Raw genomic sequence first — 27370 nt, forward strand, 5'->3', positions numbered from 1 at the left:
TTGGCCTCTTAATTCCTGGGCCGCCTTCTCAGGAGCTCGCTCTGACTGGGGCCAGGCTTAGCTCAAACTGACCCTGCCTGGGCAAGAGCAGCCCCAGGAGCGACAGGCACAGGCAAAGCCAGGGCAGGACGAGGAGGAGCAGGGGATGAGATTGCCCAAGAAAGCGAGATGCTCACTGTCACCTGCTCCTGAGCAGTGAACTTGCCCAGAGGAATCCCCCTGGTCAATGGTCCCACGAGGTGCAGGTGTCCACCTCGGCCGAGCCCGGCCAGCAGCTCAGCCCGTTGTGCTGGGGAGCCTTGCCAGCTCTGGGCCGTGCTGCGGAGGAGAGTCCCTGTGTCCCGCCTGCAGCTGAGGCCTCAGCAGCCTCCTCTCTCCACAGGCTCCGCGATGCAGAGGCAGCAGCCAGGCGGTCAGGAATATGGCAGCCGCCCCTCACTCCAGAAAAGAAGACCAGGCACTTTGGCGCTCCTGAGAGCTGCGCCCAACACCAGCAGCTGCTGCCCCGGCCTGGAAAAATGCCATATCCTCCCTCCCCACAGCTGCCGTCTCCCCCCAGCATATCACCGGCTGCCCAGCCGCAGTGGGAACAGAAGAATGTCATCAAGCAACTGATGGACTTCAAGTCAGAACGTCCACACTCCTCACCACCCCTGCGTCCCCCCAGCCCACCACCATCTGCTCCGCAGGGACAGGATCAGGACGGTGTTCTGCAGCACCAGACGGATGTCAAGCCAGCACGTCCGGCCTCATCACCACCCCAACGTTCCCGCAGCCCGGTCCCAGCTGAACTGAAGCTACTGAAGCCGTGGAAAAAGCCCAGTGTTGTCCGGCTCCCATAGCGCTGATGACGGGAACATCCACCGTCCCCACAGTCCCCCGAATAAAAGGGACTGATTTGTTGCACATGTGTCCTGGCGGTACCAAAATCAACCCCCAGGCACAGCCCTGGATCCCCTCGGGGTCGGCAGGAGGCGGGCTCGGGGCTCCCCCCAGCAGCGGTGGGACCACCAGGAGCTGGGGGAGCCCATGGCCATGGCCTGAAACAGACAGTGACACCAATCTGACCGACACACGGTGCGGGAGGTGGTGACAGGAGCCCGGCCTGGGCAGTCGCACGGAATGGTGAGGGTCTGTGGGGTGAGGCAACGTTTGTAGCAGCGGGGTCATCTGGCCGTGGAGCTTGTCAAATGGGATACCCAGGAAAAGAGGGAAGCCATCCAGAGCACCTCTAAGGATATGAGCCCGACAAGCAAATGTACTGGAGGCACAACAAAGGCCCTCAGGAATTAATAGGCCCTTGATGGGTCCTAATGGACAGGCCAAGGCCATCACCCCTTGGGGTGCTGCAAAGTATCTGCACATCTGGGTGCTGAGCCCCCTGTTACTGTACAGCAGCAGCCCGGGGCTTCTTAGGCTAAAGGCAGGCTGGGCCTGGGGTTCGTCCTGAGGCCTTGCCTAAGATGGCCGTCGCTTTTGCCTGTCACAGTGTTGAGGGGCAAACGGTTTTAACGCTTCTCCCCGGGCAGTGTGGGTGCTGGTTGTTCCCTCCAGTGCTCTGCGAGGCTTCCTCTGTGCGCCAGAGCTCTCCCGGGAGGGAAGCCCCCAGGGGCCGTATGTTGGTCCATCCTCTCCTCAAGAGCTGTTGCACGGGGCCTGTACAGGGTGTGTCAGAGCAGCCAGAGCCGGCCAAGAGCTCACCGGCCCCTCCACCGCTCACAACATCGGTGCTGTAGATCACGGTGTCTCGGGAGAGCACTCGGGGAATTCTCCCCTGCTGGCCTTGCTCCCACCTGCCATCCTGGGCTTCACCCACAGGCCAGGGACCCCAGGCTAGAGTGACTATTGGTCTTGAAAGTCTCCAGGGATGGGGCATGTACCACCTCTCTGGGAAACCTGGGACAGTGTTTCACCAAATCCTCACAAAAATGTTTTCCTCATGTCCAGTCTGAATCTCCCCTCCTTTAGTTTAAAAGCAATGAGATGGGGTGGCCAGTTTGGCCAAAATTACAAGTGCATTTGTCAGTGAACCAAAAAAAATACTAAAAAAAGAGAACCCAATTCCACAATATCTATTATTGGGACTGCATGAAGGTAAGTTTTCAAATGCCAACACCTGACATTAGATTATCTTTCTGAAGTTAGTGATATGTGGAAGTCCTTGTTAATTATAATGGTTTAAACCATCCTGAGCTGGTTTCTACACTCCGAGTGTATAACACCAGGAAATGGTGCTAGGTATTTGGAGCTAAATATTAGTCATTTACAGAAATGAATAAAAGTACTTGGAAAAGAGACAGATTCTTGTTTAACTACTTAAATATATCAAACTGAACAAACTGTTAATCCTGCAAACTGGCATTCCAGTCTGAGTCCAAGGGCTGTAATCAAAAGCTGCAGTTATGACAATACCACAATTATTTGTCTTATTAGATAAAAATACCTCTATGATGTGTATTGCAGATAGTAAGATTTTCATTGATTATTTTTTCAGTATTATTATTTTACAGCTATTTATGCAAGTTTTCACTGAACATAAGTACAGACAGAATTATATCCTTATTAAGTTTTAATAATTATTTTCTCTCTTAAAGATCTATAAGTTTAGCTAATAAGATAAAATTTTACTCTTATTCAAAGCACTTTAAAAGCCACAATCAATTTTGTGTTAAAAACACTTTAAAGCTTCCTTAAACAAAAAAATACAAAATAAGGCCTTGGTAACTTAATACTCAATATAACTAATGTATTTCTCTACTGCAACATCTTTTAGAAACACGTTGGTGACAACTATTTAAGAGATCTAAAGGAAAAAATTATCTGTTGACAATAGTAGACCTCAAGATCCATCATTCATTATTACTCTTAGTCTTATTTTAAAATTTCTAAAAGGAAAAAGAGTTTAATAAGTTCAACCAACATTTATTTTCTACAAAGTAAAATCAATTAACATTAATGTAAACATACTTAATACATAAATATTAACTCAGTCCCTTAAACCTTTGTGTACCATGGCACTGAACTTATGGCAATCGTGTAACTTGGAAATAATGTTGCTTGCAGCTTCTAAATTAATAAATGTATTTGAAAACAAGAGAACAGTTCACCAAATAAAAGTGTAGTACCTGAAAGCAAATGCTACAGTACAGTCACACAGGAGCTGTTGTTTAGAACCGTGTAGATAAAACAACTGTCACTACAATTCCATCTAAGAAAGTAAAATGCTTTGTAAATAACTACTATTACTTAAAGTTAGGTAAGTCATGCCAGATAGCACAAAATACAGTAGCTGGAAAATGCAAAGTAATTTGGTAGGCCCGTCTAATTCTTCAGCACAGCTGTGCAGAAATCAAGAGGGATTCTCTGTTCCTTTGTCAAGCCTTTTCCTTTTTTCTTCCAGTGTTTGTTTAAATACTTTTTTCAGGGTATTGTAAACATACGGTCCATTATCAGAATCAAAGCTTGTCTAATAAAAGGGAGAAATTTAAGATTAGTTGTTACATGGACATCATACAGTGAAATGCAAAACAGACGACCAACATTTTTTTAAAAATCAGTTTTGAGATGTATAGAACAATGTGTTTCATGATGGAGTACTTAATGCTAAGTATTTTCAATTTTACACTGACCAAACATCAAAAAACTAGGAGAAATGTCACGATTGTTTTAACAGATGACACAGCTGTAGATTTACAAAAGATTCAGAAGTAGTATGATGAACATTCTGTGCAAATAATTTCACCTGCTGAATCTGAGAAGCAAACAGCTCTGAGCTGAGCAATAGTAAGCGTAACCTGTCACTGTTATTAAATTATTCCAAAAGCAGAAGTTATTTATACATATCCTATATTAAAAGCCCAAAACACAACTGAATTGCAATGTCATTTCAGAAAACGATTTAACCTGTTGGAAAAACTCCAACTAGTACAGAATCTGCCAAAGCCTTCAGTAAACTACTCCCAGTGATTAATTATTCTCAACAATTAAAAATTATCTTTTCCCTAATTTGAAGAAGTCCATGGATTGGCAGCGATCCAGAAATAGATAAATGAGACTAAAAGACCAAGGCTGTAGTGACAGAACTTAATTACATTGAGAATATTTCCCATCCTTAATGTAGGCTGACTAGTATAACATGTAAACTCTGAAATAGATAAGCATGAGTACTCGACGCGTGAAGCAATTACTGTAACTTCTGTCACAGAGGCCTGCTCTGTTGATTCACCCTTCATGATTTAAAACAAATAAATATGATGCCACGGAGAAATGGTTACTTGCCTTAGTGAAAGCTTTAATAGCACGAGCAAGTAAGGCCTCCTCCACATCAGCTGGTAGCATTTGCAAGTTCACCACACAGTGTAAAATACAAAGGATAGTCTGACACTGCTCCTGGTGGGTAAGAGGAACAGCAGCTCATTAGAAGAAATATTTTCAAGAAAAACATTTAACTTTCAGTTTTTGTTAATTGCTGTTTCAATATAAGACTGTGCCCCCTCCTGTATTGAAACCTTTGGGTGTAGGAGTTGGGGAGGGAATTTTCACAAGCCTAAAGAGCCTCTACATGATTATTTCAGTCATGATGGGAGAAACTCTTCTCTTGTCGTGTACCACAAGCTGTTCTGGAAATTTCTAGGAGGTCAGGCACGCATCTGGAACTTATTTTTCAAGGTCCCCTACAGCAGCAGCAGCATTCATAAGAATTGGCATAGAAAAAGCGAGATTTGATCTTTTCAGTACAAAACACTACGCATGTTTAGCGCTCTTAACTAACATAGGATGATCTGCATCTCTCTCTGTCCTACCAAGTCTCCTTCACCATTAAAGGAAGCTCGCAGAAAGACACATGGGCAGTGCTAGCAAGGATGCACGAAAGGGGCGAAAGTACCTTTGTGGCTGCTCCTTCCCATCCCTTTCCCAGGGGAGACAGATCTCCGCGCTGGCAGGTCACTTAACGGTGAAAATTAAAACAAAACTTGAGGGATTTCTGGGAAGAGCAGCTAAATATGCACCAGTACACACAGGGGACTCTCTGGCTGGAGAGCAGATTAGCAGGAAGGAACCTGGGTGTCCCAGCGCATACGAAGCTGAACGTGAGCTGCACGGGCTCGGGCGGTGAAGGCAGCTTAAGAGCATCCTGGGCTGCGAGAGACAGAGTTGCCAGCAGGTCAATGGAGGAGACACATCTGGAGTGCCGGCTCCAGCTCTGGGCTCCTTGGTACAAGGATATTGACACATTAGAACTAGTCCAGCGAGGTGCCACAAAGCTGATTAAGGGACTGGAGCATCTGTCACACAAGAAACCTGTTTTGAGCAGGGTGGTTGGACTAGAAGATAACCAGAGGCCAACTCAACTATTCTGTGACTCTGAAATAAGGTAAGATAAAATTAATATTTTAAATTAAAACTCCCATAATTATTATTTCTTTCCTATTTGTTTATAACAGGTGTCAAGCAATTATTTTTTTATTTAATACAAACAGAAAGTTACAACTCTGACAGAGTGGAAGAATGCTTCAGGAAGAAACATGATGTTTTTAGATGAACTTGGGAATTCTGAATGTCCTGTCATGAAGATGGGGACTGCACAGAAAGTTCTGACCACCTGATTAGAAGCTGTATTCTTGGATATCCAGAGGCTGTTAAAAGGGACCCTATTTTCTTCATAAATATTTCAGAAACGAAGAAACCCTGAAAAATTAGGATATGAATTTGTGTAATTAAGAGATCAAGAATAGAGAATTTTCTTTTTTAATTTACCTCACATCTAACCCTTTGGGGAAAGCACAATTAAATAGTTTGGATCAGAAGTACCTGTTTTTCCTAGAATTATAGAATTATAGAATCACAGAATGGTTTGGGCTGGAAGGGACCTTAACGCCCATCTAGTTCCAACCCGCTGCCATGGGCAGGGACACCTTCTAGTTGAGCAACCTGGTCTTGAACCCTTCCAGGGATGGGACATCCACAGCCTCACCACCCTCACAGTGAAGAATTTCTTCCTTATATCTTATATAAATCTCCCCTCTTGCCGTTTAAAGCATTTATCCCTTGTTCTGTCACTCCATGCCCATGTCCCTCTCCAGTTTTCTTGTAGGTCCCCTTTAGGCACTGGAGGCTGCTCTAAGCTCTCCTCGGAGCCTTCTCTTCTCCAGGCTGAACAACTTCCACCTCTCTCGGCCTGTCTCCATAGCAGAGGTGCTCCAGCCCTCGGATCATCTTCACGGCCTCCTCTGGACCCTGTCCAACAGGTCCATGTTCTTCTTATGTTGGGGGCTCCAGAGCTGGACGCAGCTGGACACCGTTGGCTTTCTGGGCTGCAGGCGCACATGGCCAGGTCACATTAAGCTTCTTGTCAACTGACACCCCCAAGTCCTTCTCCTCAGAGCTGCTCTCAATCCATTCTCTGCCCAGCCTGTATTTGTGCTTTGAATAGCCCCGACCCAGGTGCAGGACCTTGCACTTGGCCTTGTTGAACCTCATGAGGTTCCCATGGGCCCACCTCTCCAGCCTGGCAAGGTCCCTCTGGATGGGTCCCTTCTCTCCAGCATGTTGACCACCCCACTCAGCTTGGTGTCATCAGCAAACTTGCTGAGGGTGTCCTTGTCATAGAATCATAGAATCATTTCAGTTGGAAGAGACCCTCAGGATCATTAAGTCCAACCATAACCTAACTCCAGCACTAAACCATGTCCCTAAGAACCTCGCCTAAACACCTTTTAAACCCCTCCAGGGATGGTGACTCCACCACTGCCCTGGGCAGCCTGTTCCAATGCCCCACAGCCCTTTCCGGGAAGAATTTTTTCCTAATATCCAATCTAAACCTCCCCTGGCACAGCTTGAGGCCGTTTCCTCTTGTCCTATCACTTGCTGCTTGGGAGAAGCAACCAACCCCCTCCAGGCTCCAAGCTCCTTTCAGGCAGTTCAGAGATCAGAAGGTCTCCCCTCAGCTCCTGTTCTCCAGCTGAACCCCCAGCTCCCTCAGCCGCTCCCATCACACTTGTGCTCCAGCCCCTTCCCCAGCTCCGTTCCCTTCTCTCAACTCGCTCCAGCACCTCAATGTCACCAATAATTATGTTAAACAGTGCCCGTCCCAATACCAACCCCTGAGGAATGTCACTCATCACTGGTCTCCACTGGGACATCGAGCCATTGACCTCAACTCTTTGACTGCGACCACCCAGCCAATTCCTTATCCACTGAGTGGCCCATCCATCAAATCCCTGTCTCTCCAATTTAGAGACAAAGATGTCACGTGGGACAGTGTCGAATGCTTTGCAGAGGGATTTCAGAATACAGAAGGCCTGACTTATGTAAAGGAATCTGGCCTGGCTTCTGAATCTTTGAAGTGGCAAATTCTTCCTGTTCCTTGCCCCAGCTCTTCCAAAGCTGATGGATTTGCACAGCAAGTGATGTTTGCACAGCAAATCTGACAACCCTTAAGCCCAGCTGCCAGATGTGACAGTAACGAAAGTCATACACCAACTCACAGAGAAAATGCTTCTCATCTTTGCCTCTGGATCTCAAACTGCAGAATTTGCAGGGAAATATGCTGAATTTGAGCTTCTACTGTATAGTGTTCAAAGACAGTATCTGGTATTTTTCTTATAATATTCATCATTATAATATTGATTACAACTCACACTTCAATACCAAAACAATCTTCATTTTGATTTTTAAAGAGATGAAAGTTGCTTTTTAAAAGTGCAATTCTCTTGCCTAAAGGCCATAAATAAATAGTTTGACACACATGAACAAAATATACTTGGCAGTTAAAGAATAAACTGACATATATAATATCTACCTTTCTCAGTAAGTAAAGTGCATCCTGTGATTCTGTGCAGTTTTTTGCCAGCATGTCAACATCATCTGTGGATATAATAGGTTCTTTCAGCTGCTCTATCCAGGACCACATCAAGCTACAGAGGATAAAAGGATCTCTCTCGGTACAGATTTTATCCCAAGCTCCATCTCGAGAATTCAGTTCTTTCTTAAAAAAACAAAACAAAACTGAAAATGCATCATCTATTTACTTTTGCTAACATTCCCTTTGATTACAGCAGTACTTGGCTGCTTATGTTCCAACAAAAAAACTTAAGAGTTACAAAGAAATTATTTCTAGTTTTTTTCCAAAGTGTTAATATTAATCAGCAGTAACACAAGCAATTATTTTAAACAGAAGTATAACAGTGAAGCTCAGAACCTCCCAGTTATCTACTGGAATACATAAAGCAGCTTTGGATTCCAACTTCAAAGCAAACATTGCTGGGAGGATTTGGTTTTGAGGATAAGCAGTTAAGTTTCTACTAAATTATTTTACACACAGAATCCTCTGATCAGTTCTGGGAAAGCACTCACTAAACACAACACAGCTCTACCTGAAAATATGTAGTACTGTCATGCTACCAGCAGCCAATCACAGATAATTGCATCAATTTTCCTTAGATAGTAAAATGAATGAATACAACCAGAAAAAAAATGTTCTCATTTCCTGTTAGAGACCAAAATTTGTAGGTGCATTTTGCTTGCATTTGAAAGAACTGGCCCATAACTGACAAACAAAATAATTTCCTGAAATAGAGTATAAACCCATGTCCCGATGTGCCACTCAAAGCGCACGGTGGCGTTTTTGCCATTTTAGGAATTAACCTAGGTGAAATATGCAAAGCCCATAACATTGAATCGAGTGAAAAATTACCTGCCACATTTCTACCTTCTGCTTCACTTCATCCTCTTCCAGAAATTCATTTATGTCTGCAAGCGCTTTTGCTGCCAGAACTCTTCGGGCTTCCAAACTTAATTCTGATTGCAGAACAATGTGTGGAATTGCCTCTGACACATCTTTGCTACCTTGGCTTTCACATCCAATGGAAAAGTTCACTTTAGAAGAAGAAGAAGAATCAGAGTCCTCAGAGACATAGACTCTTCTGCTATACATGTTAGTCTTGTGGTCTTTTCTACGACCAGTCTCATCGGTAAAATTATGCGTTGGCGTTCCAGGTTCCCTGGTATTGTGGATAGACGCTAGACCTGAAGAAAAGGTTCTGCTGCGTTGTACTTCTTTGGTGGAGTTCCTTCTGTTATAAAGTGAGGATCCATCTTTTTGTCCATCCAAATTAAATTTACCTTGACTCCAGAACATACATGTATTACGCACTAACGCTTCTTTGTTTAAATCCAACTGTGGCTTTTGTTCGCTAGTGGCAGAACATTCCTCACCACTATTCTGCTTGAGTTTGTTGCACAGCAATATCTGAGCAGGTACTGTCCATGCGGTTTCTCCTTGTTCTGAGAGAAACTCAGTTCTCCTTAAATCTGACTCACTATAGCTTAGACGCCTTCTCGGATGGGTAAGAGGCTGAAGGCATTGAGCATTCCTTTTTTTCCAGAGAGGATCACATTCGTGTCCCAGGGAGAAAAGAGAATCCTGCATCTCAAAAGTGGAGGAGTGGGTGTGGGAGGACTCCGAGGTGTCACTGTCCTGCCTCGCAAGTTCTCTATCGAGCTGCGTGGACACCAACTGAGAAACAGTCTTTTCGATTTCAGCTGAGAGATCTGGGATATCCAACAATTCTGCCTCGATCACTTGCCTGTTTTCAGCCAGGTCCAGCAACAATTTGCAAACGAGATGAATAAGTTTTGGCACGTGTTTGAGATGCCTGCTCTCGTAACCATGGAGCAGGTGTCTCTGACGGGTCAGGTACTGGGACAGTGTCACCGTGTGCGCCTTGGGCTCGCAGCACGCAAATACATTCCTCAGAGGAACCAAAAACTGGGTGAACTCTCTGATGCACAACAACTGCCCCCTAGTCTGAATAGAATTAGGCCTTTTTGCTCTGACGAAAAGAATTGCTTGATCAGCACTCATTCTTGTTGCAAAAACTAAGTAGCAAGCTATTAGAACACCTGGAAAATATAAAAACAAGCATTAGCTGAAGAACTATCAGACTAAAACAAATAGGCGGTGGAACTATAGGATAAAAATATAGGGAAAGATCCAGGCTTTATGCCCGCTATCACATGACGCTGTTAGGTAGGTACAGTTGCATTTGTTGGACCACAAAATGGTCCAACCCATTCTCTCTACACTTCCAGGGAGAGCTGGTTCCTGACTGCAGCATCTCGCAGAGTTCCACCATGTGTGACCACAGGAGCGATGGCGGCTTCTCCAGCAAGGACATCGGCACACGGAAGTAAATGAAATTTTAGCCGCTCCACCAAATCTACCTGATCTGACAATGACCGGCGGGTTTGTAAACAAGCGATAAATACTGGAAAATGAAAGTGTACTGGGTTAATTTTTCCCAGCTGTTCCACTTAAATGTAACAGGAAATTATTACACAGACAAAAAAATTTTCTAACCTTACAGGTTACTGTTTTTAACATACTAAAACTGATCCCCTCCTGCCATTCAAATAATTTTCACAAATTCATTTAGCATTTTTAACCGTTTTATAGATGTATATCTCACAACGGTATAGAATCTAAACGAACAATTAATAGTTTATAACCAGAGATTGTTTTGCATTTGTAGAAAAACAATTCTGTTGATCTTGCAGTAGAGCACATACCTGTCCGACCAAGTCCTGCATGACAATGGACGGCGACCCTCCCTTCCTGCAGCGCAAAAGCCATGACTTTCACCATATCAAGTATGGTAGTGAGAGATGCCACTCCATAGTCCTTCCATCCAAAGTTATAAAAATAAACTGAAATAAAAGGGGAGAGAGTTATTTTCTGTCATACTGAATGTGAAATTTTCAGTCCTATATGCAGCGGAGAGATGACTAATAATAAATGATAGTAATAAAATTGCTTAATGGATCTTAGAATCTGACTACATATTGCTTGCAAGGGACTATTTTTCCCATTTCAGAGTACGCTTGCTACTGAAATTTGATAAATACATGAAGGTAGCAAAGATTTGTCAAACTAAAGTTCAGCTAGAACATTAAAGGTGTAACAAAACTGAGTGACTCATACAAAAATTACTGAGCTATATATAGGTAGAGGGTAATTTCTTTTTCTTTTTAGAAATGAAAGCACTTCTTCAGTCAAAAGCTGTTTCTTACAGAGAGGCGCTTTTTCTCATCTCACCATAATATAAAAATATAAAAGTATTGACAATACATGTGCCCTTAAATGAAATAACCTTTTACCATCTAGATAAGGAAACATGAATTGTACCAGAATTTGAAACATCGTTCACATTTTATATATTTCTTATACAGCTGCTTTTAACACATGAGAATTCAAGTGAAAACGTCTTTAAGTGCCAAAATCAATAATTAAGGAGGAACAGCAGGAGTGAACTTACTTCCAGCCTCCATGAAAGCTTCAGGAAGGTACGTGAAGCCGCTTTCTTGTTCCAGTGGATTCCCACAGCTCGCGTGCTCCCCAGGACGCTGAAGGTTAATTATGGTTTTTATGCCACATCTTAAGGAAGGAATAGATGAGTCAAAGTATTATATTCAGCCAGGATCTAACTATACCATATTTTCTGAAACACATTTATTCTTAATGGAGAATAGATCTTTACCTGTACATTATTAAAATGAAAGGATCTTTATCAACAATCCAAATCAAAGTTGAAAAAGAAAATAGATCAAGAGTTACTTTAGTAATACTTACAAGATATAATGATTAAATTTGTTACCTTTCAAACTGTTCAATAATGTTGTATTTTTCAATTAATTCTGTTGAGGGTCGAGCCATAGCCAGTATGTTATCTGTTATCCTGAGAAATTAGAAAAGTAGATAATAATGTTGTTGTTAATAATTTCATGGATATGAATCTACCAAAATAAGAACACCATGTTATTTTCAAGAAAGACAGAAATATCTTGCTGATTAACTAGAAATGATTTTTCAAAAAATTGTACTATCATGTATCGCTACTAATAAATCCTGTTAAGCTGACGCAGACATGTCATATCAAAAGACCATTACTGGAAGTGTTCAAAGGCCAGGTCAATAAACATATTAAAAAAATTCATTCGAATAGAAATCTGGACTCAGACCTCTCTTTGGCCCGTTAAGGTTTCTATGCTTCGGAATAGCATTTGCCACTACAAGAAGATCAGTAGAGATGCATTTCATGTGAATATTACTGTATATGAATATGCTTTTGATTGCGTACCTTACCCTATTTCACTTTTACTTTTAAATTCTATTATGAACACATTTCAATTCATACCTACTTTAACCATTGCAAGAACTGTCTAGAACCCAGAAAAGGTTTCTTGTAATCCATGAGAGATAGATATTTATTCTTTTGGATGTGAACCAAACTTAAAAACCAAATAATAAGTAAACAGAATTCTCTCCTAAAATTTAGTGGGCTATGTACAATGGCCATTATGGTTTGCTGCTAAGCCGTAATTCTGAATCAAACTATTTTATTTTATACTTGACTCAGTGGCAGGCGATCCAAAAAAAGCTCATTATTTTACTTTGACTTCTCTCTTTCGATAAATACAATCGATGCAGGTACATTTAGTGAGACTAAAGGCTGCTTGTTACCAGGAAGAGTAGAGCCCTTTGATGGCTTGCTCCTGGCCGCTCCATCGAGCCGGGTTCTCGTACTTGCACGCCCGCCCGCCGCAGGCCATGGAGCACTGCATGTGGCCGGGGATGACGTGGCGCAGCCGCTCCCCCACTTTCGTGTATTTCGCCGTCGGGCGCCTCGAACTTCCTAGAACACAGGCAAAAACCAGATTTAGTAAGGAAGCTTAGAAATTCACCTCCACCTTAAAAGTATCGGTTTGACCTTAAATCGATGAAGCTGCAAACAGCACAAATATATGGGATATATATTGAAGGCTCGTTTTTCAACGCAGGCTTGAAGTAAGGATTCTGAGGGAGGAAAATTGCATTGCTGCAGAAGTTGTTTTTTCTCACTGTAACTTGGGTTTTTCCGATGAAGTTAGAGGTGTGTGATAACAAAAAAACCAGTCACGGTCCTCTTCCACCTGAAATCGAAAATATATTAGTATATATATATATTAGTATATAAATTATTATATACTTGGTGTATGTGTGAATGTGTGCTTCTGTTTTATCAGTCCTTTATAACTGAGCTGTTAGAGTGAAAAGCATATATTTATCCTTGATTAAGGAATCAGTGAGCAAAATATAAAATACAGGAAAAAAAACCAAACCCAGTATTTTATGCATACCTACAAAATATAGTTAACAGAACAAAAGTATATTAATTTAATACCAAGAAAATACCCAGAACTGCCAACAGTGGAAAGTACTTTACTTTTTTTATCAGGAAAAGTTGCATCCAGCTCCTCGGGGCTCAGCGACGATACCGCCACCATAACCCGGTGAGTCGACGACGAGAGCACCTCCACAGCCGAGCTTCGGCGCCTCTGGAGGATGCGGAGAAGGGGATCGGAAGAAGAATGCCTCCGACCCTGGAAAAAGTTGCTAAAAATGCTCACTGCCGAGCGGCGGCGGGGAGAACCCTGCATGGCTGGGCAGCCGCCGGGAGCGGCCGGGACGGGCGCTGGGGACGCGCTGCTGGCACAGCCAAGTTGCTCAGCGCGGAGTTGCGGGAGCGCATCCTCCCGCGCATCCTTCAGCGATGCTGTCGCCATAGAAACCTGCGGGGAGGGCGCTGCCACCAGCCGTCTCCCCTGTGTGGGACAAAGCGTGCCCGCTGCTTGATGCGAATAGTTGGCGTTTCAAGCAGATCGTTTTGAAAATGGAGAGGGAGCGACCCAAGCGGTTTCCGTAAACAATGTGGGTATTTAGGCGGCCGTCAATAACGTGCATTCAGAACTCGCGCAGACGCAAAATACGAGATTCAAAAGAACAATCAAAATGTAGCTGGAGGCTCTGCTTCCTGAGAAATCTGTAAGTCAGTACATTATACTCCCCCACCTCTTGGTTTAACATTCCACAACCACCTCTCCTCCTCCACTTAGTTGCTCCAAAATGCATCATTAGCTCTATAATGATTGGGATTAGTGTGTTCCTACTGCAAGGGTTCAGTACATGATGAATCGCAGACTGTTCGCTCTGGACCATTCACATCTTCTAACAAAACACAATTTGTTATTCAAAACAAAAGGCCTGGTTTTTTTCAGGGCGCAGCTTTTTTACTAAGCAAAGCTGTTAGCCCTACAGACTGAGATAAAACAGATTATGGGGAGGAGGAGATGTATCAGTTGAGTGCTTTAGGCTTTTGAAGGTAGATATTAGGTGGCAAATTGCCTCCCACTTTGCTCCCAGCGTGCTAAGGAGAATGAGCTGGCCAGAGAGATTGCAACGCTCTCAAAAGCACAAAAATATGATGCAACTGTATGGAGAACAGACTATGGCAATGCTAAAAAAACTTTGTCATCCCACTGTCTGCGCATTAGACTGCATGTTAAAAAGAGAGAAACTTGGGATATTAAAAAACCTCACCATAGGTTTGTGCGATAAGCAAAATTAATCCCATTGCATTTTCCTGTGGATACCATCATCGGTCTGTGTCTGATGTTTCTTTTTGTACTACGAAAACAGCAACTCTTACAGAGAAGCCTGCACAAGAGAAAGCGCTCTTCTGATAAAAATTCATTAGGCAAAAATCTACTGTTTCTTCTAGCTACTGAATAGGAATTGAGCGGCTGAATTTTGAATCCTGCACCCCAGGTCCTAAGGAGACATGGGAAGGTTTGCTGTGGGTACCAGTCCTGAAACATCAGTAGTGATGTCATATGAGAAAGGGAAAATGTTAAAGCTGATTCTCTTAGCTGTTGTCTCAAAACTCTGACTGTTCCAATTCAACAACAAAGCTGATATCAAGAGGTGAGGAAATATTTAAATGTGTATTTTAGGGGTTGGGTGGAAGAGAAAGGAAGGAGATGAAAAAGGCTATTTCAAGTGCTACCTATACCCGGCAAATATGAAAAATGTTTTCTAATTAATTACATTGCTTTCTTATATTTAATTGTTTTTCTCTTTTCCCATAAGCTTTTCTTCGGGATATAACTAACTATAGCGGAGCCAGAAATGAGCAACATAAAATGCTGCACATCATTATTTTCCTGTTGAATCTAGCGAGATTTGCAGGTACTCACCCAAAACAGTAAGAAAGAATTACATCCCATAAGGGTTTAAATACTTTATTAGAAAGGGGAGATTGTTGAAAGCGTGTATTTTCAGAGAGCTAGGCAGTTTCTGAACACAAAAATCACATTGTTTCTTCAGCTAAGAGCACTGACAATATGAAAATTGCAGAAAAGCTCAACATATTAACGCATTGTGGTGGTGATAAAGCAGTGCAGCTCGGTTTTGTCACAGACATTTTATAACTGGGGATAATATTTCTGGGGTTTTTAATTTTCTACGGAAAACATTTTTTTTTCCAGAATTTCTCTAAGCACTTTTTATGAATGGTGTATCAGAGAAAAATTATTACCTGAACTCATATTTGCAAGATACAGACTGCTCTCTAGCAACGAAGAATACGGCAGTTCATTTTGCAGCAAAACTCCTGCAGCCATCGCAGTACCTGTTGAAACAGTAATATGTTCATTGAAAAGCTACAACAGAAGCTCAAAAATGCAAAATAAAGCTGAATAGCTGGCACCTGGTTATAGAGTTGTCAAAGGCTTGAGATTTGAGCAGTCGGACATGGACTGTACTTTCTTTTTGCTGTGCAGTCATCTTAAAATTCAACAGCTTCACTGCTTGTTCTAGCAATTAAAAAGTTTAGTCGACTGTGTGTTTCTGGCTCTGGAGTTTGGCTAATTATGTACTTTATAAGTGTGTGTTTTATACGGGCAGGAATCACTCAACTAAAAGCATTTAATGTACTGCCATCTTGATTTTCTCCAATCCTTAAAAGCGAACGTACAACATCTCGAACTGAAATCTTGCAAGAGGCAGTTGCAGCAAAGCTAATAATATCACGATGGCAGCTCAATTTCCAGATCATGCCATTTATAATTTTAGTTGATACTTGCCAAACAGACCGTCCGCAAGTTATACGCTTTCTCTGCTCTCTTCCCTCCGTTCCTTGCTTTTAGCCTGTTGGTAAGTTTGAAGTCGTGTATATGAAGATTCTCCTCTAACAAGAAAACTGGACACAAGAGTCTGTCTACGCAGAAAAAAGGTTTTTCTCATGCTTTACTATAATTTCTGATAGATGGTAAGTCCTGTTCTGAAGACCTAAAAAGCTAAAGGAAAGCTGTGAATGTGAACCTATTAATCAGTCCCTGTGATATTTAAATAAACCATTTACAAGGTGCTGAGTGGAAATTGTTACCCAGCATATCATTCTGGTTTTCTTATCTATACAGGAAAATAGTTGCAAGCATAACAAAAAAGCTTTTTTTCCACCAAACTAAATATGTCTCTGCTGCATGTGTAACTCTTGAAACTTTTCTAAACAGACAAACCCTAGGTCCCAAATTCTGCAAAACCAATATCAGGATTCAGCAGCATAAACAGTGTTTGAAAAGACAGATTTGCTAAAAAAAAACCCACCAAAAAAATAGGCATAGTAAGGATTAGGTGGTGTAACAGTCCTGTGCTGTGTTGAAGTGTGGTGTTAACTGCTTGCTGTTCATTGTCCACCTTTAATCTACAATCCTGCATAATTGTTTTCAAAATAAATATTTAAATAGACTCAAATAGAATTTCATTCATTCGGATATTACATTATCTACCACATACTTGATTAAATTGAAATTATTCTTCCAACAACGCTAGTGGACTTTATTCTGCATCAGAGCCACCTAGTGCAGCTCTGTCCTTTTCAAGGTGCTTAAAGGTGGGAACAGAATATACACACACATTAATAACTCTTTAATAGCACAGTATCACTTGCCCCAAAAAGATGAGAATTCCATTTGCTTGTGAAAGCCAAAAAGCCTTTTGAAACTTCAGCGATGCTCAGAAATGCATTTCTAATGTAATTATAGTAATAAGGATATGAATTAAAATGCATCTTAATAAAGATTAAAGGGTATCTGGAGCATTTTCTACTCAGCTACTTGACCATCTGACTGTGTCAATTTAAGTCAATTCCTTAATAAATAGACAGGAATACTTGTATATAATTGCATTCTATTTGGAGAAGCTCCAAAATGTCTATTTTTTTTTCCAGTGGACTTTGAAATCAGTAAGGGAAATAACTTTATTTCATCCCCAGGAATTCTTTTTAGAGTTGAATTAACAAAAATTGTTGGTTTGTATTTCTCAGAAAGTTATCTCAAAAAAATCTGAATAATTTGTCCAGAAAACATACAAACATTTGAAAAAAACATCTCATAATATGGGCAGCAGAATCATCACCACTAGGACTATTTAGTTTTCCTATTTCCTTGTAGTCGAGTGTTAGAAAAAATGAAATATAATTTTTTTTTAAACCACAATTCGGGCTGACAGGGATTCTTAACTGAAAAGGGAAGAGATGGACATTAATGCAGAAGATAATATACCTACAGTATCACAAAATACTAAAATACTGGCAAGATGGTTTTAAACGGCAGAGGTGAACAATGTGTTTATTTGCTTAATTTTCCTTATGCTTAATATTCCCTTAATATTCCTTTGCTTAATATTCCCTTAATTTTATTTCAGAAGATACACCAAATCCATATTTCCTGTTCTGTATAACCGGGCAGTTCCAACCGACTTCAAGGGTTTGTCTGCGTACCTTTCAGTTTGCTAAATTCACTTCCTGACAGGTGTTTTAAATCCCACAGTGTGACCAATGTGAGCAATTCCCTTATATTTATTTCCGAAAAAAAAAAAAGATGGTGGAAATAAATAACTTTACTGTATTACACTCCCTCAAACAGCTGTAAAATGTTGTCATTTGGGACAGGCGGCAATATTTCAGTGTTGATGTTACCAGAGAGGTGCATTCCATTCCCGCATAGATAAAAAGCAGTAAAAGCAAATATAGTGCTTGGGTAAGAGAAACAACTCCCTCCCGATTCTTCTTTGTACCGTATATTCTTAGTTTTTAAAAGGTCCTCTTCAGTATTTTGTTCATTACAGGAACACTTGAGAGATGCTGGGGAAAAAACCAGCCTGGCGCGTTATCTCAGGTCACGTTCATTACCAGCTGTTGGAGTCACGTGCCCTGTGGGAACCGTGACCCCGCTTAACCAGATCCGCTCCGTTATCCGGGGCTGCACTTCTATTGCCATGACAGCAAAGACGCTGGTCTCTTAATCCCCGTTTCCCAATTGCAGAAGTGGAACAGTGTCTCAGGTGATGTTCTATCTCCTGTTCTATCACAGGAAGCAACGTCACGAAGCGTGCACAAACTACGCAGCTAATGAAACCAAAATGTAGTAAAAACAATGCCCGCATTGTTGGCTGGCAGGAGTAAATGGCAGTAACACGTCGTCCAAGGAAACAAGGCTCTCTTGAAATCATGATGCACCATGTCAAGCACTAAGGGGGATATTTCAGGAGGTCCCCTCCAGGTATGGATGTTGTACTTGTTTTGATGTCTGCATGTATTTTTGAGGCGGGGGGGGGGTTCCACTTTTGAGCATATCGATTCCTAACAGAAGGGATATAGCATTTTTTGTTCACTTGTTGCATTCAGTAACATGACAGTGGCCAGGGAACTGCTGGAGAGAGTCCAGCGCAGCCACGAAGATGCTGAAGGGAGTGGAGCATCTCCCGTGTGAGGAAAGGCTGAGGAGCTGGGGCTCTGGAGCTGGAGAGGAGGAGACTGAGGGCTGACCTCATTCATGGTGATCAATATGGAAAGGGGGAGCGTCAGGAGGATGGAGCCAGGCTCTTCTGGGTGACAACCGGTGATAGGACAAGGGGCAATGGGTACAAACTGGAACACAGGAGGTGCCACTTGAATATGAGAAGAAACTTCATCATGGTGAGGGTGCCAGAGCCTGGCCCAGGCTGCCCGGGGAGGTTGTGGAGTCTCCTTCTCTGCAGACATTCCAACCCGCCTGGACACCTTCCTGTGTAACCTCATCTGGGTGTTCCTGCTCCGGCGGGGGATTGGACTGGATGAGCTTTCGAGGTCCCTTCCAACGCCTGACATTCTGGGATTCTGTGATTCACACATGCAGAGGCGGTTTTCTTGCAGAGGAACGGCATGGGCATGCTGCGCTGTCAGGTGAGATCTGCTTCCACTTTTCAGGAGTCAGGCGGCCTCTTGTCCACCTCCATTTCCTCTGCAATAAAAGCACTTCTCTTTGTGAAGTGACAGGGTGAGCAGCAAAGTGCCACACAGCAAGTGGGACAGCTGGGAGATCGGGGATCCAGGAGGAAAGAGGTTCTGAACTATTAATAACTGCTGGGCAGGCTGACTAAGAGCATCCTGGCCCCCTGTCTTAGTGGTTCACGGGCACAGGCTGCAGCATGGACGCAGCAAACGAGCCGTGGGGTTACAAAATGAGCAACCAGCTTAAGCATCACTTTGCCTCATAACAAGGAAGATTCCTTTCTAGTCCTTCAGGATCTGGAAATCAGTGGCTTCCAGTCACTGGGCTGAATTTTTGCTCCAGAATGAAACACGAGAAAGGAGCAATGCCTAATGTTTTAGCAGCCAGAAAACAATTATATAGCCAAAAAGTGATGAGACGAGAAGATGCTGGTCTCACTCTACCTTAGCAATTAAGATGGTTATTTAATAGATGCAATTACTACCTTTTACTGCAGGACATGTTTTCAAAACAGAGAGAAGAGCTTGTTTTCCAGACTGGAATGATTCCAGCTGGGGCAGCTCAGCTGCTGGCACAAACACTAATCCCATTGGAAAGTTCCCACTGCATTTCTGTGCAACTATGAACAGCAAGGTCCCATCTCTCCGATTCACGTGGATTTGGTAAAGGAGAATACAACAGCAGATCATGCATTTTGAAAGACTTTGCTCACTTATTAACATATTAACATGAGAAAATCTTAGATAAGCTTTCAATTGTAAAATATCAGTGCATAAGAAAAGCTAATTTACACCTCAAATATATTAATACAACAGGCAAGTGCTGATGCTTATGCCTGTCACATAAAATCAGGAAGGTTGTTTTCACTATTTTCTTGTCTTCTAAAGTGAGTTGTTCGCTCCCTGTTGCAAACGTGTAAGTAACTACCCCGTAGCCAATTTTTTAAAGGAACACGGTGGAGCACAGACACAGGTACGGGCCGCGTTAGCTCAGTACCTAAGCACTCAGGTAACACCGCTAAAATTCCCTCCGTGGCCTGATTCTACAGGTACTTATCCTGAGCAGCTTTGCGTTTGTGAGCCGTCCCAAGAAGTCAACAGGGCACTTGGCTAAACATAAGATCTTACGGAATAAAGTATCATGGCCAAAATGCAAAGTTCAGCAAACTGCACTAATTAAGATGTTTTAGATAGATTATAACTAAAGATAACTTAGATAACTAAGACCAAGCAAAAATATGATAGTGTAAGGAGGACTTTCTATTTAATGAAGTGGCTAAGAGCTACTACTTGGTCTCTAAATTAAGGCTGATGTTTTAAGATTGGCAGATCATGAGACTTTTTAACAGAAGAATCTTCTAAATTTGCTGAGACACAATTAGTCACTTCTCCAGGAAGCACTGGTAAATGAAACCGTGTTTTAAATTACAACAGACTATCTAAATTTAACAGTGTCAGAAATAACAGAGCACTTAGTGCTAAAATTTTGTAAAACTTGTAGCTAACTGGTTTTTGTTAAACTTACTACGAATGGAACAAAATGCAAAGTTTGTTGTTCTAAGGTATAGATCAGTAAAAAAAGTTCGCTGGTTGTAGATATTTCACAAATACTTGAGCTACAATTAACCAAAGGCTTGAAGGCAGTTTTAGCGTTGAGCGCACATTTCGGCAGGCACACACCTCAATTCCCTGGGCTTATTTCAAATGTGAAATGTTCACTACCTATGAGCAAACACCAAAAAAAAAAAAAAAGAAAGTAAAAAGAAAATAAACACATAGATATAGGACAAAGAGAAGGCAAGGTAATCATTTAAAAAAAAAAAAAAAGTTGTAGTTTAGTTATATGTAATTTACACAGCAGAACAATACTACAGCTATTGTAAAACTCCAGTGATTTCACTGGGACCATAACCAGAACTGATTTGTTGTTTCTATATGTGTTCTTTCCCCTTTGGGAAAAAAGTCCTCACCATCCGTTTTACTAGAAGGTGAATGTCATTTAATCATTAAATGTTATATTTACAAAGCACTGTAACTACTTTCACGTACAAAAGAGACAAAAGAATATAATTCGTTAGATGATTATGTAGGTGTTGGTCTGGTGATTCACTATTTGCTACTCATAGATTTTTTTTTTACAGAAATAGCAAGAAACTGCAAGCTAAACTGATGGACAGGTCTATAAATTGACTTGATTCATGTTATTTAAGTCACATCAGCCTTCTGTGATAGTGTTAATGCAATAGTTATCAAGTTATTTTAAACTACCTAGAATAGGCTGGAAGCCAGTAATTACTATCGATAATTGTAAAGGAAATGGTGTAAAATGAATATATTAACTGTTCTACAAACAAAACCGGTGACTCAGATACTCTTGATCACGAATATCATGTTTACAAAGAGACTATCAGACTTGTAAGGCTGACTACATACAGAAGAATGAAACATTGTCAGCAATGCATTTTAACAGCATTCAGAAGTGGAAAAGTTTTAAAAATTAACCCTGCAAATTAGAAGAATTATTTTTAAATCTCAAATAGTCAAAGCATAATAAATGTACATGAGTTTTCATGGAGTTTCAATAATTTCAGTTTAACACCTTACCTGTTACCCTACAAAAAGAATGAGTGATCGCTGACCCCTTCATTGTTGCGGTACCAACCACAAGAAATACGTTGTCGGGAATTCACATTTTACAGTAGCGAGGCTCAATGATGCTGCCACGGTATTTCCTGAAGTTAATTGGATTCGTGATGGTAATCTGGGAGGAGCCAGTAACTATCTTTTCTTATCCTAAGACTGTATGAGGAGTGCCATACGGACCACACAGATAATCATCCCATAAACTGCTTCTGTATCTGCCCCGATTTTAAAGGGATTGAGGCAAACAGGCCACACCAACCCCAAGTTTTAATAACTGAATCTTCCATCTCCTTTTTTTTCTGCTCACCTCATTTTCCTTTTATCAACCACAAGTAAATATATATATATGTGTGTGTCTACATGCATCAGAGAACTAAGCACACGCCTAGAAAGATTGTGAAGTTACATTAATAACAGCTAAACTGATCCATTAATGTTGAAATGTCATGAAAAGATCCTAGATAAATGTTTCACTGTTATCTGTGGTTACAACCTGAACAAAACTTTTTATTTCCCACCTAATAAAGCACAGAATGTCATTGAAGTATTTACATTGAGTATACATTAACTGCATTAAAAGTAGTATCTCAAAAACATAACAAAAGTTCATCTGAATGTAAAGGATGCAAAGATTTTGTTGATTTGTCTAAATACGAGCTAAAATTAAGTAATAAAACAAGTTAAATAAAATAGGATGCAATATAAATGTCAACTACTAAATATTACCCCCAAAAAAAGTTTTCATCTATTTCCATTGCTTCTCTGCATGTCTTATGAAAAATCCTAGCATTAATTACGTGCTGCTCACTACTCATCATTAAAAATGTCTCACAATTATTTAGAAACAAAACATTTGTGTAAGCTTCTGTGGACAGGATATGTGTTAACCAAGCAAGGACAGCAACTCGAGGCTGATGCCAACAAACTTATTAATTCCAAAACCACCATCTTAATTTTGGCTAATAGAGACGGAGCATACAACAGGACCAAATGGTCTTGTTAATTTTCAGAAATACTTCTGTAGTCATATTTCACTGGTTTTTGCTGTATACTGCTCATAAAAATCAGAAGGAAGAAGAATACAACTACTATTCTACAACTACAGAAAAATTAATTTACTGAGCACAGAGACAAATTAGCAAGGTAGTCCTTAAAATTACACATCTAGCTCCTTACTAATCTTGCGAAGACAAAAAGCCTCACATGCATGAACTAAACTGCACCCAGTCATTTTACTAAACGGCACACATCATTTATGGATGTTTGTGGGAAAAAAAAATCCTTAAATAAAAATGGGGCTTCAAAAGATTTGTACACAATTTTGGAAAACACACTAAGGTACCTTAGTACTTAAAAATCTGAGCAGGTTGTGGAGCCTAAAATACTAAAATAGTACGTTGCACATTCTTGGGTTTGTCACATAGTCATTAGAGAAGTGGCTCTAGAAACTGGAGTCTAAGAATGATGAGCAAAGGGACACATTTTTCAAGTGTCAGCACACAAAAAGTGGTTAAACAAATGGAGCATCTGGTAAAATGTTTTGTAGGAGGAAATGGAGGAAGTTAGCATTTTTTTTAGTTGACTAAAGAACAAAGAGCAGTTTCGGATAATTAAGAAATATTAATTAAATTCTTAATACTAGCATACTTATTTGGGTGAAAGTTTTAAATGCTCATATTTGAGAAGCCGCCACTGACATACTTAAGCCTTTATTTTCATATGGATAATATAATAACACTATTCACCTATTTGATTCTGGAAGGGGGTTAATTCGTGGGTGGTTTGGATTCTCGGTGCAACAGCCTGCTGCTTTGCTCCATCAATTCGTAGCTGTTAGAGGTTTGCTGGCTTGCTCTTCATATCTATTCCTACATTTGTACCAATTGGTATTAACAGCAGTTTATTCAGCTGAAGAACTGTTTTATTCGAGTGATCCGCAAAGTTTAGCTAGTTCCAGGAATTGGTGCCAAACATGTTTGTTCGAACAGGCTGTGTCATCACATTTTGTCAAGACAAGGCTTTGTGCGAACAGAGGATGATTTTTTGGGGGAGTCAACCATTAGGTTGAAATAATTTGTCATTTCCAAGGAAAGAATACAAAGAGTAGGTGGGATGCTAGTGACTAAACTAATAATCTTTATCTCTCTAGGCTTGGCATTTTCCTACTAACACAAAATGAAGAATCCCAAATCCTTTGGAAAATTCTGTTGAACTGTGCCATTTAAAGACACTAACAAGCTTTTTAGGTAAGTAGAACAGGATCACTTGGCTCCTGGCAGCTTATTTCTCTTGCACTGCATGGGCTGCCTCACAGCGACTTTACACGCACTTAGCAAATCCACCTGTCCTGTGACCTTACCTACTAATTTAGGCAGATAGAAAACTGGCTATATTGTCTCATAATGAGCTGGATGCAATTAAAATCTTTGCCTGTTGCTTAGACTGCATTGTTCGCATTGATACATAGACAGAATCAAAACATCAAATTATCCTAAAACTTAAAGTTTACTAAAACCTAATTTACTTTAGGGTTCATTTTAGTTTAGTACAAACCATGTATTTAGATTCCTAGCTCGCTTTGGACATTTCCAGCTTCACCTTTTGCTTTTTGCTCTTCTCATAGTTTGGATAATAAAAATCAACGGATGTTGCTTGTGTGGAACCACTGCAGGGGATGCTCTGGTTTCGTGAAACGTTATTAAATACTTTTTTCTAAGTTTTGCTTTCAGATTTGTGTATATCTATATATGTATTTCTGTTCCTTAAGCACAACGCAGTACCTACCACTGCAAATCAATCACAAAAGCAGGGTCAAAGCCTATCTTTGGTAGACCTTAACGACACCAGCAGTGTTATAGCTGTAAGATAAATATACATGTCTAAATAAATAGATGTTTAAATGCTTAATGAGAACCCAGAGTAGCAGCCCACCTGTGATCCCTGTCCTCCTTCAACATCTGTCTTTCTGAGAGCCCCTCTTTTTCTGTTTGTTCCACTGGTAGTTAAAATTGCCAATAATGGACAAAATGGAAATATAGTGAAATGTGAGGCAGAGGCAGCATAGTAATAAAAATATTTCAATTCAAAAGACAGTTCTAAAACTGAAGAATTGTATCAAGTATTAATGACTGGTCATTCGATGGACTTGCAATGCAACAGGTAACTGAAAGCCAAGGAAAATAGCCTAGAACTGCTCTAAAATGAAAGAAAAATCACAAGTTAAACTAGATATACATATAAAAAGGGAAGCAGAGGTGTCATGGAGCCATAGTGACCCCATCTTGCTCTGATTTGTGAGAGAGCTCATTTTCTAAATATATGACATGGCAGTATCCATGTGGCTGCAAAGCCCTTGTCCAGTAACCATCTACTTTTGTTGGTAGCTCAGTCTTTGAAATATCTGGCAAATGTCGGATTGTTGAAAAACCGAGAAATTACGAAGAAATCCTTCTTTCATAAATTTTAGAACTCCCGCAGAGCTACCATATAATAAGCCAGTTTGTGCTGACTGTTGCAAAAGCACCATTTAATGTACACAGAATTTCTAAGAAACGTGGGACCTGCTGTGGGTGTGCGGAACAGTTGTCGAGTTTACGCGCAATAAAACTTAACTGTTCAAAAATGGCAGACTAGGTAAAGAGGAAATGTTAAGAAAATTAGGTAGACCTAAGGTAGTCGGTCTTTTTAGGCATTTTATCACGTGTTTTTTGCTAAGGAACAAAATGGTCAAGCTCTGTAACACAGGGAATTGTTTGAGTGAAGAACCGAAGGGGTCAAAGGAATTTAATATACGTGGCCAGAGACCAAGAGCTGCAGATGGCTGTAACTCCCTCACGTTCCTGTGATAGGATTAACTCCAGGAAATACTCCAGAGTAGATAGAAAACTGAGGAAGTAAGTGTATTTTTACATATTTTTCTAATTTACAACATTAACAAGCTACCCCAAATCATCCTTCCCAGGACAGAGGGAAACTCAATGAACTTTCAAACTAGGCACGTGGTCTTTAACTATACATGGCCGCAACAGGGAAGGACTGAGTTTGTTTCGAAATGTACTTGTTTTAAGGGGTTACAGGTATTAATTACCCCGTACAGGTGAACTGGCTGAGCACTTTGAGGCCGGCAAGAGCCGCCCTGGGCAGCTTCTGCAGCATGGCAGGAAAATATCCGGAGAAGTGGGAATATATAGCCAGAAACTGGGAATATATTTGCCACCTAGTACTAAAAGATACAAGCAATCTCGTACCTTATCTGAGCACTTGCGATCCGTACTTTTTATATTTGTAGCACATTCCTTCCCAGCAGCGAGCTTCATCCATGTCAGATTTCAGCATTTCTACTCAGGACTCCTCTCATTTGTGATTTTACTGCTATTATTAAAAAATACTCATAATGGTATCATTGGTTTTACAATTAAGTAAAGCATTTACTCAAACATGTGGAAGAAACGCTATCCAGACCAGCTCATGCTGCCACCCAAGCAATCACACACTGAGAGAGGATTACACCGCTAATTATATCTCTTTGATGATATTCTCACAGCACCTGGCCCTGAAGACCATCTCCCTAACCTACTTAGTCTTTCTTGTGTTACACATAAACTATTGATGAAAAAAAATACATAGAAAAACGCTTTCAAGCCGCACACAATTGCAGATGCTCAAATTTATTTTGTATGTATTCTTTTGGGATTAATTACTCTACAGATGTGGTGCTCGGTTTTACTAATAGAGGCACGGGCCAACTGAAAACACGGCTCTTTCTAAGAAAAGCAAAGCAAGGGAGCTGTGCAAAAACACTTAAATCCAGATTACTAATCTATCAGCTAAGCCTTTCTTTTTCTTAACGAAGAGCGCAGTTACAGCCTGTCGGCAAAAGCACTAACAGCTACACTGAAAAATCGCTGTCCTGCGTTTGGCTTGAAGAATATTCCATGTGCGTGTGTGTCTTTTCGGCTCCGAAGGGGCTGCCCGTGCATTTGGGGGTGCAGCTGCTACGGAACAGGGCGCTGCTGCAGCGGGTGCCCGTTTGCAGGGCGGGTACCAGGGGCCGGGCTCCCTGCGCTCGTCCCCTGGCAGACTGGGGGTTAAATCCCGCCGGATCACTGAGCAAAGCCCCATCACCCGCCCCCTGCCCGGGGTTCCACAGCGGCGGGGGCCGGGTCGCTCACCCCGCGGGGCGCGTGTGGGTGGCCGGTTCCTAACCGGGGCCTCTGCTGGGCGCGGCCCCGCGGGAGGACTTGGTCACTGGCTAAAAGCAGCTGCTTTGTGCCTCTGCTCCGTGCTGAGCGCAGCCGGGGGAGCGCCGGGGCGGCAGCCGGGGGGGCGCCGGGGCGGCGGCAGGAAACGGCCGCGGCCCCGCGGAGGAGCCGCCGCCGGGCGTGCCGCGCTGCCATGGCGACGGGGGCGGGCCCCGGGGGACGGCGGGAGCGGGACGAGCCCGCCGGGCCGGGACAGAAGGGGCTGAGCGGGACGGTGGCCCCGACCGGCGGGGCCGCAGGGGCGCGGGGAGGGCGCCGGACCCACCTGGCTGCCGCCGCTCCGCCGCCGCTCCGCCGCCCGGCGTGGGGAGAGGCGGC

General features: G+C 41.9%; 1 protein-coding gene across 6 annotated transcripts; it reads right to left on the reverse strand.

Moving 5' to 3' along the window:
* Positions 1-2721: 2721 nt before the first annotated feature.
* On the reverse strand, positions 2722-27370 carry PTPDC1 (protein tyrosine phosphatase domain containing 1). 6 transcript variants are annotated; one of them, XM_065642577.1, is made up of 11 exons: positions 27318-27370; positions 26039-26162; positions 15414-15506; positions 12521-12692; positions 11655-11735; positions 11316-11434; positions 10570-10707; positions 8711-9903; positions 7802-7987; positions 4279-4389; positions 2722-3466 (listed from the first exon to the last, which is right to left on the reverse strand). In XM_065642577.1, the coding sequence occupies exons 3-11, from the start codon at positions 15496-15498 to the stop codon at positions 3350-3352; spliced, it is 2202 nt and encodes a 733-aa protein (XP_065498649.1). In that variant the 5' UTR covers positions 15499-15506; positions 26039-26162; positions 27318-27370; the 3' UTR covers positions 2722-3349. The 6 variants fall into 6 exon arrangements, with proteins under 6 accessions (XP_065498649.1, XP_065498647.1, XP_065498648.1 ...); XM_065642575.1 differs by having other exon boundaries at positions 8696-9903; XM_065642576.1 differs by lacking the exon at positions 26039-26162 and having other exon boundaries at positions 8696-9903; positions 27318-27340.

The sequence above is a fragment of the Caloenas nicobarica genome, chromosome 11 (genome assembly GCF_036013445.1).
Source record: "Caloenas nicobarica isolate bCalNic1 chromosome 11, bCalNic1.hap1, whole genome shotgun sequence".
Classification (NCBI taxonomy): Eukaryota; Metazoa; Chordata; class Aves; order Columbiformes; family Columbidae; genus Caloenas; species Caloenas nicobarica.

Bases quoted from the DNA above. Each gene is read 5' to 3' on its own strand.
- PTPDC1 (XM_065642573.1), bottom strand. From the start codon at position 13,476: ATGCAGGGTTCTCCCCGCCGCCGCTCGGCAGTGAGCATTTTTAGCAAC. The intron at 12,693-13,262 runs GTAAAGTACTTT...CCTGTGTTCTAG, and splicing joins AACTTTTCCTGATAAAAAAA to GAAGTTCGAGGCGCCCGACG. The intron at 10,708-11,315 runs GTAAGTTCACTC...CTTTTATTTCAG, and splicing joins AGCTTTCATGGAGGCTGGAA to TTTATTTTTATAACTTTGGA.